This window comes from Balearica regulorum, chromosome 4 (genome assembly GCF_011004875.1).
Source record: "Balearica regulorum gibbericeps isolate bBalReg1 chromosome 4, bBalReg1.pri, whole genome shotgun sequence".
In the NCBI taxonomy this organism is placed as follows: domain Eukaryota; kingdom Metazoa; phylum Chordata; class Aves; order Gruiformes; family Gruidae; genus Balearica; species Balearica regulorum.
Window position 1 is genome coordinate 55,881,347 of NC_046187.1, and position 12,310 is coordinate 55,893,656.

Sequence of the window (12,310 nt, forward strand, 5' to 3'; positions counted from 1 at the left end):
ATCTGTGCTCAACAATTTCAATAATTCCTTGTTTATTATACAGCATAAAGAGTTCTAAAAAGCTATCACACACACCCCAAAACACTTAGGCATGGATTTTATATTAAAAACTTCAGCAAAGGAGCATATAAACAAGCAGGTTTTGAAGATACTGGGACTAATTTAAGAGAGATGCCAGTACAATTTAATGAATGATGAATACCTGTGCAAGTTTGAAAGACAAATGGATAGCGTGTAAAGGTTTGAAGAGGGCAAGCTTATAATTAGCTAAGTAGCTTATTTTCTTCCTTGATGAAATTATTTCTTGAGAATTGTTTTCACACAGTTTTGCATGAAAAATTATCTTAAAGAGATTGTTTGACAGAACTGGTTTGACAGAACAGTGACTTCCATATCCTTTTTACACCAGTTCCAACTTCTGTTCAATTTAGAAAGCACAGCTGCCTACTCCAGAAGAGATGCATTCACTATTGAGAGAACACTCACATATGCCAGAAAAATTACAATGAGAATTTTACACCATTTAAAGAGGAAACAACCATATTAGCTAAAAAGAAATAATCTCAAGAAAGCAGTAGAGTCACAAGTCATTCTTAAAAGATGAAAATACTCCATTTTATTACTCTCCATCCTTTGACAGTTGTTTGCTCTTCTGTTACGCGGAGGAAAGATTTGATATTTTTGGGACCAAACCTAATTACACTTTCAAAAGACACTACTGACCGACGGGGAAATTCAAGTTCTTAGGGCCACTGCGAGAAAACAAACCCAGACTTTTACAGCTTACTCTACCACTAGGAAAAGCAGTGGTTGTTTTGAGGGCGTTTCCTCCCATCACAAAAATACCCCAAACCCTTTGTGTCCAAATTAAGCTTGATGTTTTCCAAGAATCACCTGTGAACAAAGTAGAAGTCTACAAAAACCTATTGAAACCATCATTTTAAAGAAGAGTTGCACAGGCATCAGTCAGCAAATTGTCAGTCTTGAGAAAGAGGCTCCAAGTAATTAAGAGTCTTGCAGTCTATATTCAACATTTTAAATACAGCTGAGGATCAACAGTGGGTTTAACTCCGTCCTTTTGGTCTTTCCATGGAGTAGGGAAGGAAAATATGAGTGCCCAAACCACAGAGAACGCGTGTATGCTCATTTTATCGCTCATCTGCCACAGAATTTGCTTAAGCATCCACAGATGATGTGGAAAACATGACATGAAATGCCCAACTTTTGTCCAAATGGACAATTCAACAGCTGAACCACATGGTGGAAGACATGCAGTTTCTTCCCTACCTGAAGCAAGCGTTCTTGCTCATGCTGCCACCTTTCCTGGCGCTTTCGCTCTTCTTCTGGATCCCAGGACCAGAAATTGAAACGCTTGTGTGAAGGAAAACCAAGCTGTTAGACTTTGACTCTATACTTCACAAGGCTACCAGAGAAAGCTGTGCTTCGCCTGGCCTGCCCCTGGTGATGATGTTAAAAGGGGAAACTGAGAACTGGATAATGCTTCTCTCAGTTAGCAGACAACATTCTTAGCTTCATTGACACTTGGGATTGCCCACAGGTATCCAAATGACAAGATAATCATTTGGTTTGCAAAGAAAGGCTTGGGAAACTTCAACTGGAGAGGAAAAAAAAAAGGAAAAAGATCTGAAAGAAAGCTCTAAGCAGAACTGAACAAAGATACCCACAGGTGCTCAAATTTAAAGAAAATATCTATTTTCCTTCTCTATAATCTTCTGCACAACATGCAAAGCAATTTGTGATTGTAAAAAAATATTCTCTCATTTCATATGGCTGCCAGCACAACAACCTATAGCCTTGTTTTAAATTTTTATCCATAATGAAATAAAGTCTCAGGCTTCACTAAGGATCACATTACATGATACTTTTACATGTTTAAAATCCTTATAATCAAGGGCAACTTTAGACACTTGATGTCATATTCCTTTCCAGTAAGAGTTGTTTGAATCTGATAGGAAGAGATTACATCTATTTTTATGTGACAAATAGAATATGAAATACTGTGCATTTCAGAGTAGCATTTGTGGGTTGTTTGTTTTTTTTTTTCATTGAAGAGGCAGTAGAATTGTGGTCTCCTTTAATCTCTATGCATTTAAAAGAGAATGGATAGTTTAGTTACATATTGTTTCAAGATTGCAAAGCTTTAGTGGCTCCAGCAATCCAGTACTGTATAGCTACCGTTCCCTTCAGATAAGAGGAGAATGCATAAATTCCAGATTCAGACAATGTCTTGAATTGGGTTGTATTTTTTCTCTCCTATTTCCATGGGAAAAAAAAATCTCATTCTGATTTGGGGATGTTACAAGACAGTTCGCACGAAAAATTCACTATTGCTAAATACACATCTTGAAACCAAACAACGATGTAAAAAAGGTACTCACATTTGATTTGTCACCACTATCGGAATCAGCTATTAAAAAAAAAACAAAACAGAAAAAGGAAAAATTAAATTTAACACAGCAAAATGTGCTTAGCCTGCAGTTAAAGCTACAGTGTATCTGTATAAAAGAGCTTCATGTTAGTTTCCTATTTGCTCCCACAACCAAATGCAAGGACTAATCGCAAGCAAGTAAACCAGAAAAACAGATTACACCCATCACCAACAAAACTACTTTTTATCTGGGTATAAAGGAGCACAATATTAACTAACATCAGGTTCTACTCTACCACTAGCTAATGCTATCTACTTCTGGCCACAGACACTAGCAGTGTTTGAACACTGAGCGTTACCTACTTTGATCTACTTTTTCCTTCGTGATTCTGTGCAAGGAAGGAAAAAGCACAGCAAAGCTAACAGGATGGGACTACGCTATTCAAGAGCCACAGTTACGAAGAGAACCATTGCCATTTTCTATCCAAATATCTTTGAAAATTACGCTGATTTAAAGAAATTAAGGAAAAGGTATTTATAGGCAAGTGATTTCATTTGGGTGCCTGAAGCCAGAGCATCACAACAACGTGCAACCCAACAGCTCTTTGTCAACTGTGCAGCAGGAATAGACACTTTCTACGAGAGCGAGAGGTAGAACAAGTCCCCGTGATCATCAGCTTTCACCCGAGCCCCACGTCCGAAGACACCTAAGACTGGAGGCAGCAGGAGGGCTGGAGCTGGTCTTAGCGCCGCATTTACCTGACTGCGAGAAAAACTGTGAGCGCCGCCAGTTGTTGCGAACCCTAAGCGGGACCATGGCCCCGCGGGGAGGCTCTGCAGGCAACGGCACGGAGACAAAACAAGAAACACAGCGCGGTCAAAAGGTGATGACGGACCCTCAGACCCGAGCCGCTTCGGCCACGAGGGGGATTTTGACTACAGCTGCTTTGGCCCATCACAGCTAGTTTACGAGAGACCTGCAGATCACCCAGACTGCCCGTGTTTAAATGCTAATTTTGTAGCATGGCACCTAACCTTACAGGAGAGCTCTAGCTCACTAATGCTAGTCAAGGACAGCCACCCCTTCAAGTCTTTGCATGGTGTTTGCATTCATTCCTATTGCAGATACGGGGTTTAAAGGATTTTGTGATCCTTTTAGCACTGTATGTGCTGTGAACACTAGAGAGCAGCCAAGTGTTTCAGCATCACTCGGAAAATAGGCGAGACACCTACAAAATGTTACTTGATGTTTGGATTGATTTGTGCCTAACAAAAAATTATATTGTTCTCAAAGCCTGTTTGGAAAGCGCCTCCCCACTTAAAACAAGTGAGACTTCCATTCCTTTTCAGACAATTCTGTTTTCCACAGTGGATCACCTTCAGTAGTCTCAATCTTGAAAACACCAGCATAATCAGTATATTACCTATACATAAACTAACAACCTAATAAATTATCAGGGGAAGAACTTCAGATGATTTTTCTCTCTCTCTGTCTTTCACAATACCTACATATATGCATCTCTAAAATCAATACAAAATCAAACTACTAAACATTACCACTCTCGAGCACAATTCTGTCATGAAGGCAAAAAAAAAAGTTCTGCTTTGCAAGAACTCTTGATGGGCACAGGTCAAATTCAGGGATGTGGCCATATATGTGTATTGTTCATCTGTGAAAAGGAGGTCCACGTGAGCAGCTGAGTGCAGAATTTATCTCCAGAAGTTTTTATTGTGAGATAAAACCAATTGCTAAGTCATTTTCATTTGTAAGCAGCAGTACTAATAAAATATAACACTCAATGACATAATACAGCTTTTATTGCTAGGCCAGGTGAGTGCAAGATAGGGCTCTCCCTGCCTCCCTCTGCCGTGCCACAATTCTGCTGTTCTGTTTAAGGGGGACAGCTAGAAGAGTCCTTAGCATCACAGAAGCTGCACTATCAGTATCAGTCAGATGCAACTAGAAAATAACATTTTAGCTCCAAAACCCTCCAGGTCATTGATTAGGCACTTCTCCCTAAACACCACATGCACATACTCAGTTACTGTCCAGCTGAGTTCTGCAAATGCTTTTTGCTCACCTTGTAGACCAGAATTCTGCAGAGTAACTTGGCTGGTCTCGGGTAGTTTCTTTAAAAATGGCAATACTACACTTCCCTCTTGTTCCAGGGCTTTTGGTTTCACCACCTGTTCGGACATTTGGGAGCAGAAAACAGCATTCAGAAATCAGCATGTACAATCAAAGGTTAACTTAAACCCTTTCTACTTATTTCCTGTATCAACATTATCAAAGATGAAGCCTCTATCTCCAGAATTATAGCAGGGAGTTGCAGCACTGAAGTCCTGGAAATAACTGGTAGCTGTTTGTTGCTGACATTCACACTGCCCTGCACACCAAAGCCGATCCTAATCCAGGACCAACATCTAACTTACCTGACAGAGCAGTATGGTCATGGCCATTTGTTACCTGTGTCACCACTTGCACTTGTTCAGCACTTCAGGAGGACTAAGAGGGTAAGCCCCACTGTCTACACCTTCTGGATACTTCTGCCCTCCCAACGTGTGGTGGGACTGGGGTTTGCAGGTTAAGTTCTCATTTCTGCTCCAGCCAGTTTACAGGTTCAAATGCTACAAGCAGACTCTGGGGAGTTCCTTTGGAGGGAGAACTCTCTGATGACTACAGGATTTGGCACAGAAACCATTCTCCAGGGTTGTTCCCTGGCAGACTGTTTTGAATGAACTCTTGAAGTGATAGTACACAAAGAAAAATACCAAGTTGCACAATAAACATGTCAGTGTGAGATCTTTCTTCTTTTTTGGTTTTGTTTTCCAGTCCCTCTCTTTCTTGCCCATACATACCTCTGGTGTAGCAGGGAGCTCTGCTTCCTTCTGCTGCTCTGTTTCAGGTTTTTTCACATCTTTCTCACTTGAAGCAGCTTGCTCTGAAGAGACAGGACTGGGAAGAAATTCTAATCTCTTCACAACAGGACTAGCACAGGCTGCAGTTGACTTGAATTGTTTTTGATCTGAACCTAATCCACACATATAAGAGATAATGTTACAAGGTTAAGATATTTTATGAAATAAAATGTAGACCTATTTCATACAATCCAATTTCTTACTGGATATACTGTGAGCCCATTTACTGGATGTTTTGAAAAACCCAGGCAAAATAATTAATCTCTCTGAGAAGACAAGGCTTTAACAGTGAAATTCACCTGACAAAATGTAGCTGCTTACACTTGACTTGGGTATCATGGGGCACCCTTCATGGTCAACAGAGAGGCAGCTATTGAAGAAGAGTCAGCCAAATTATTTCAGACACTCCTCTTCAGCTGAGATGAGCTGTGACCTACAACATGCTTCTTGAGGTATAGATCTCTTTACTGAAATCATGTGATGAATCCTATCCTAAGATACCTGCTACCCAGACAAGTAGCTACTCCACAGTTAACATGATCTTGTTGTCAGCACTGAAGGATATTTCAGCTTGCCTGTTTCCACTAAACCACATCAGTCAAGCATCAGAAAGCAAACAAATTGAGCTAACAGGAAGCCTTGGACTGGAATAACCTACTTGTCATTCAGTTCTTAAAAAAAACCCAACAAGTTGATGCTGGTATACGGGAGAAGGGACCAGGACCACATGGGCCTACAGCTGAGGACTGTGACAGCTAAACTACTGCCAGCTGGTACCACCACTGGAAGCAGAGCGATTGCCAGCATCCCAGGCAGTGCATAAGCACCCAGACATCTCTCTAACCTCCTAAAGCAGAATCTCAGCTTCAGATCCTGTCCCCTCTCCAACCACAGCAGCAGTGGCAGCTTCCTCTTTGACAGGCTAGGAGAGTGAGCTAAGAGATGCACCCCAAGGCTCCACTAAGAACCTGCACACAAGCAGAGACAAGAGCTGCTCCTGCTGCCAGGCAGATGCACACCACTTTGGAGCAGTTCCCACACCGTTAGTGGCATAGGGGTCACAGCATGGAAGTATCTGGCTTGTACTGAACAGCACAGGAGGTTGCTTATTCTTCAAGAAGGTCACACAGTTTGGACCACATCTATCCCTCCAAAGCAGACATAATGAGAAGCCATGTTCCTTTACCATTTCAATTTTTGCAATACTCTCCCAGTTTTCCTTGCCAGCCAATATTAAACTTTTCTATCAATACTTAACGTTTAGCATTTCTCATAGGTGTGGAGGCTGACACAAGGTGGCTTTGTGATTTGTAGACAAATATCACCAGCTCATCACTGCTGACTCTTGAGAGAAGAATTTGGTTGGTTCACCACAAGACTGCAGCTTCTACATTACCTGCCAGGTGCAATTCAAGATTGTTAACCTCTGTGCTTTGGCATCTGTGAACCAAAGTAATTATGTCAGCTAATGAGCCCTTGCTAACAGCCCATGTACTTCAGAATCTTGCAGCACAACAAGAAAAGGCTGGATATGCTTCTAATCTTGGGGGAATGGTACCCCATTGAAGCTCAATAGTTTAAGTCACATTTATCCTCAACAAATAGGAGCATTATGCTTATATACCAATTACAGCCAGAGATCTCATTTAAATACCTACTTCAAATAGTACTTTTTACTTACCCATACCAAGCTGAACTTTGACTGACTCATTTTAAAAAGTGAAAAAAAAAAGACCATTGACTTAGTATGATAGAGGCAGTAGATAAAATGCTGTAGATAAAATTTCTGTTTCAGAAACACCCTTTTGAGGAAAATAGCTTCAAATTTTATCAGCAAATTCCTTTCCCCAGATTAGGAATCAAGCATAAAGGGTTTGAAGCAGAAAATCAGGACTGTGCACAATACTGTTCATTTAAAGCCCCTATGAGGACTGAAGTGCCCCTTCTTATTCTCCTTCCCCATTTCTTAATGTCTGGGGGGAGGGGGGAAGGGCATAGAAGCTATTACTGACTGATAGTTTCTGCCCTGATTGCCTTCTGGTTACAGCATGCTGTGGCACCAGCTTTTCACTTGCACAGATGGCAAAGCAGACAACTCGCATCCTGAGCAACATGTAGTCAGGTGTGTCATTTCAACCACAGAATGACAGAACGGCACAGGTTGGAAGGAACCTCGAAAGATCACCTGGTCCCACCTTTCGTGGGAAAGGGAGCCTAGAGGAGATTGTCTAGCACCCCTCCAGCCATGGGAACTCTACCACGCCCCTTGGGAGGTTGTTGCAGTGAATGATCGTTCTTACTGTAAAAAATGTCTTTATTATGTTGAGATTTCTGACATCTTCTGCATTTTCTAATAAACCCTCTTGGTGCCGCTGCAGATGCAGCTATCGGACTCTTGCTGCAGGGTGGGCCTAAACCCCAGCCCAGTCGGTGGGCAAGGGCAGGGGCGAGGGCAGCAGCCACAACCCACCTGGGGACAGGCACGCTGGGCTCGTAGGTCCCGCACTTCCCGGGCTGGCCTCGACCTGCTGGCTGGCAGCTGGATCTGCTTCCACCGGGGAGGCCTGCAGAGAATAATGCAGTAGAAACACAGTGAGTAGAGTGGGAATAAAAGTATGTGTTAATTCCTCAAGGCAGTACTTGCCGCTTCTTTGTAACGTGTTTGAACCAGACTGGTTTAGAGCTCAGCAGGGAGCTGGGGAGTACATTTCAGAGCAGTATGTGGTGCTTGGGTGTTGAATCACTGGGCTTTAATCTCCTTTTCAAACCCTTCATCAGCAACCATCATGTGGTTGGTTTGGAATAGCTCCTACAAGCTTTTAAAATTGTAGGATATCTTGGATTGTGTTAGCCGGAGATAAGCATACGTTTCACCCTTAGTTTCCTCTTCCAGAATAACACAAAAACGTATGCATTAGTGAATACATAGCACATACTAGGGTTTGAAAAGTGGCAAAGTAATTAAATACTTCCTTTATTTCACGGTTGTCTAAACAATCTGTTATCTGAAGGGAAAAGCCAGAGTCAGTATTAAAGGTAATGAAATACTTGAAACTCTATTTAGAGAGGACTGAAAAAATATGGTGAGAGCATATCGAGCCAATAATCCAAATCCCTTTGAAAAGCCAGCTTCCTGACCCAGGACAAGGCTGTTGCAGAGCTAAAACCACACTGTCAAAACAAGGGTAGCGCTTCAGCTGATCTATTTAGCAGCTTCCACCATACATCCGCTTTCCCAGTAGGCAAATCTGCAGCAAACTGATCAGCCACTGCACAGGGCTTCTAATGCATGAAAGATCTAGAAAATGGCACATTCAACAGAGGAAAATAAAAAAAAGCAGACTGCTTTTCGAGATAAAAAGCAACATATTTCAGAAATAGTCTATTGTAGACTCGCTTTCCTGTCCTCCTCCCACCCCTCCATCTTATTAACAGCTGCAAGGGAGGAGGAAATCTGATGAAATTTCCTCTTTTCTGGGGCAGGATTCAGACCTCCACCTTCTGCACGGATCCTGTTTCCCATCCCTGCAGATTCACATGAACCCACGGCCCCTCGCCCATCCATGCCCCCTGAAGAGCAAACCTGGGCTCTCACAGCTCGGTCATCGAGGATGTCTGCTGGCAGTGCCAAGAAGACACCAATGCCTGTGGACACCGGCTCCAGAGAGCTTTGCTGTCAGCAGTGCTCGGGAATCCCTGCCTCTCTTCTCCTCTCTGGAGGGAGGCATGCTCCGGAAGAGGGGCAGAGAATGTGTCTGGGAAGATGCCCTGCGAGGAAATGGTGGGGACTGGTGTGGGGCCGCGGCCAGGGGCAGCGACCTGGGCAAGCCCAGTAGGCAGTGAGCAGTGCCAGGAACAACAGAAGGAGCCCCTGGCTGCCAAGGGCTGTGCTGTCACCTCGCAGCAGGACAGGCGCCAGATCACAGCCATGAGCCTCAAAAAGTGGCAGCGTGTCTCCTCTGGCACCTGCTGGGGCTGTCTGCCCGCTGTCCTCCCCACTGCCTGGTGCTTTCCACTGCACCCTCACCTTTGCCCACCCAAATCCTCCGCCCCAAGCAAGGCATGGGGATACATAGAATCACAGAATCATTTTGGTTGGAAAAGACCCTTATGAATCATCGAGTCCAACCCTTAACCTAACACTGCCAAGTCCACTGTCCCTAAGCACCACGTCTACACGTCTTTTAAATACCTCCAGGGATGGTGCCTCAACCACTTCCCTGGGCAGCCTGTTCCAACGATTGAAAACCCTTTCAGTGAAAAAATTTTTCCTAATATCCAATCTAAACCTCCCCTGCCACAACTTGAGGCCATTTCCTCTCCTCCTATCACTTGTTACTTGGGAGAAGATACCGACCCCCACCTGGCTACAACCTCCTTTCAGGTAGTTGTAGAGAGCGATAAGGTCTCCCCTCAGCCTCCTTTCCTCCAGCCTGAACAACCCCAGTTCCCTCAGCTGCTCCTCACAGGACTTGTTCTCTAGATCCTCACCAGCTTCGTTGCTCTTCTTTGGACATGTCCCCATCCCGCCTAAGAGTGGTTCTCAAAATGGATGAGGCAGAGGGAAATACACACTCCAAAAAGACAGCATGGCAAGTTTGAGGACCTCCTCTCCACCATGTCCACCTGTGACTGTGCCTATACCAAGAGCAAACAAGGCATGGAGCTCCCCCTCCATGTTCCAAGAAGGGATGGTCACTGGAGATGAGGTACACGCTAAAAAACAGGCCCCAGAGAAATGCTCCAAAAACTACAAGTCTTGTGCCCCAGAGATTTGCCCCTTGCCATTCTGTTGCTCTTTTCTCCCATATAACCTACCTTCCCCTTCCCCGGCCCATCTTGATGCCAGCCTAGGTTTCAGTGGGAGCTTTCTCACTGAAAGTCCCAACAGAAGAACACTGCAACTAAAGAAAATGTCTCCTTTAGCTTCAGTTCTGGCTCATGACACGACAGCAGCCAGGGGAGAAGCTACTGGAAACCCTTCCCAACCTTGCTCAGTGCAGAAATAAGTATTTCTTTTCTCCATGAGGACAACCAGGCAGCGAACAGGCTGCCTGGACAGGTTGTCCCATCTCCGTCCTCAGAGGTTTTCAAGACTCTGATGATCAAGCCCTTGGCAACCCGGTCTGATCTCATGCCTGATCCTGCTTTGAGCAGAAGACTCAGCTAGAGACCTACAACCTGAATTATTCTGTCATTCTACAACCTACAAACCTCCATTAAACCTAAACAAATGGCTATTATCAAGACCTCAGGGTCTGCCCTAAACAAGATAGATTTTAACTGGAAAAACAAGAGGCACCTACCTCACAACTCTACCCACTGCTCCAAAGCATAAGCACTTCTGAAGGAATTGTTGCAAATTTCAATTATTAATGTTTGGGTTTTGGGGTTTTTTTGGTAAAGCAATGGAACTCACCCTCCACTCTCAAAAAGCAACTCTGCAAACTAAAAAATTTCAAAAAACCCCAAACAACGCAGCTTTAATTTCAACCTCAGAGGCTTTAAAGCTATAAACAATGATAAACTGGGGCCAATACAAAAAGTATTAAACAGCATGACATACACCAGGCAGCTGGAGGTAGGGAAAAAGCACAGCCACAGTGGCTGCTCAGAGGGTTTAAAAAGCTCAGTGAATACACAGACACGATGCACTTTTATCACCTCTGGATCTAGAGTTACATCAGGAACCTAAACGCAGTGCTGTGCCATGTAGCTATCCCGCACAAGTGCAATAACTAAATCTACCCATAACCTATATCCAGGAGGTTGAACCAGGCATAGACATAGATGTTATTTATGGAAATTCTTTCAAAGATGAGTAAAAAAAAAAGAGTTACTACTTGCTTCAGGAAAATCGAATTTTGCATGCTGCGGAAGTTCTGTTCCTGCTCATGAGACTTGACTCTTCCTCCTCCCTCTGCTGAGCAATTAAATGCTAGTCACATACAGCTAAAAATATAAAGCTGATTAGTAAGTAACCTATAAAAAAATTAAGTCAACTTCACTGGGGAACTCTCTCATTCCCAGTATATCTAATTCAAATATAATACCAATATCCACAGGTATATGATACATTTGAGAAAATTCTTGTACTGATGCAGCCAATAAAATGTCTTTTCTATCACAGACTATCATCATTCACATTTCATAAATATTTTGCAAACACTGATGTTATCACTGAACATGAAGAAGGCATACAAGCATTTCATTGTACCTAAGAGGATCGTATTTTGACACGGACACTGAAAAAAGGAACAACCTGGTGAGTGACGTTTCTGAGGTGTTTCAGAGGAGCTCTCGCGCTTTGGGATGAAGGACACACGCAGCCTCTCGGCACCACTGCACTGCAGCCACACGCGTTTGTGTGGGCAGAGGCGACATGCTGCAGGACCACGGTCTCTGCTGCAGGTGCCTATGAGGGAAGGTCACACAACACCTGCTAGTCCACCACCACAGGCAATGAAGCCTTCAAGGGAAGTAGGCAAAACCTTGCTGCATAGGGGCTGCGGTTATCTCTGCCCCCAGATCCAGGCTGGTGTGAAGACTCTTGTTAACTCCTGAGAACTGGAGAATGCTGTCTACTTGGACTGGTGTTTTATTACGCCATGCATCAAGCTACCCAGGAGCTAAAGTGGACTTCCCCACTTAGGATTTAGAAGCCTTAGTCCATGATGGAAAGTTAAATATTGTGATTGCATTTGCAGTTATGAGCACAACAGTAATAGAGGATAAAGCAACATCTCAGTTCTGCTTATCAAGGTGTCCATTTGACAAAGACACAAGCACGGCTGACTATACAGTGTTGTCAAACATCTATGAGGCATGAAAATAAATTAGTTCAGTTTGTGGCAGACAGGATTTTTATCCCATAAACTAGGATATCAGTCCAAGTATTTCTTTAATTAAGACCATACAAGCCAGAAATAGCCACATTGCCTATTGCTGAGGCAGAACCTTACATCCATAAAAAACCCTAAAAATACAGTAAGTAGGAACTCC

The 12,310-nt window shown here is 43.4% G+C and overlaps 1 protein-coding gene across 7 annotated transcripts in view; it reads right to left on the reverse strand.

Moving 5' to 3' along the window:
• Positions 1–12,310, reverse strand: part of LIMCH1 (LIM and calponin homology domains 1) — a 183,184-nt gene that overhangs the window by 16,452 nt on the left and 154,422 nt on the right. For all 7 annotated transcript variants that reach the window (XM_075752247.1, XM_075752246.1, XM_075752243.1 and 4 more), the window contains 5 exons: positions 7,779–7,872; positions 5,249–5,421; positions 4,471–4,576; positions 2,400–2,428; positions 1,288–1,371 (listed from right to left, as the gene is read on the reverse strand). In XM_075752247.1, coding sequence (XP_075608362.1) covers positions 1,288–1,371; positions 2,400–2,428; positions 4,471–4,576; positions 5,249–5,421; positions 7,779–7,872 — 486 coding nt within the window. The remainder of the gene's footprint in view (positions 1–1,287; positions 1,372–2,399; positions 2,429–4,470; positions 4,577–5,248; positions 5,422–7,778; positions 7,873–12,310) is intronic.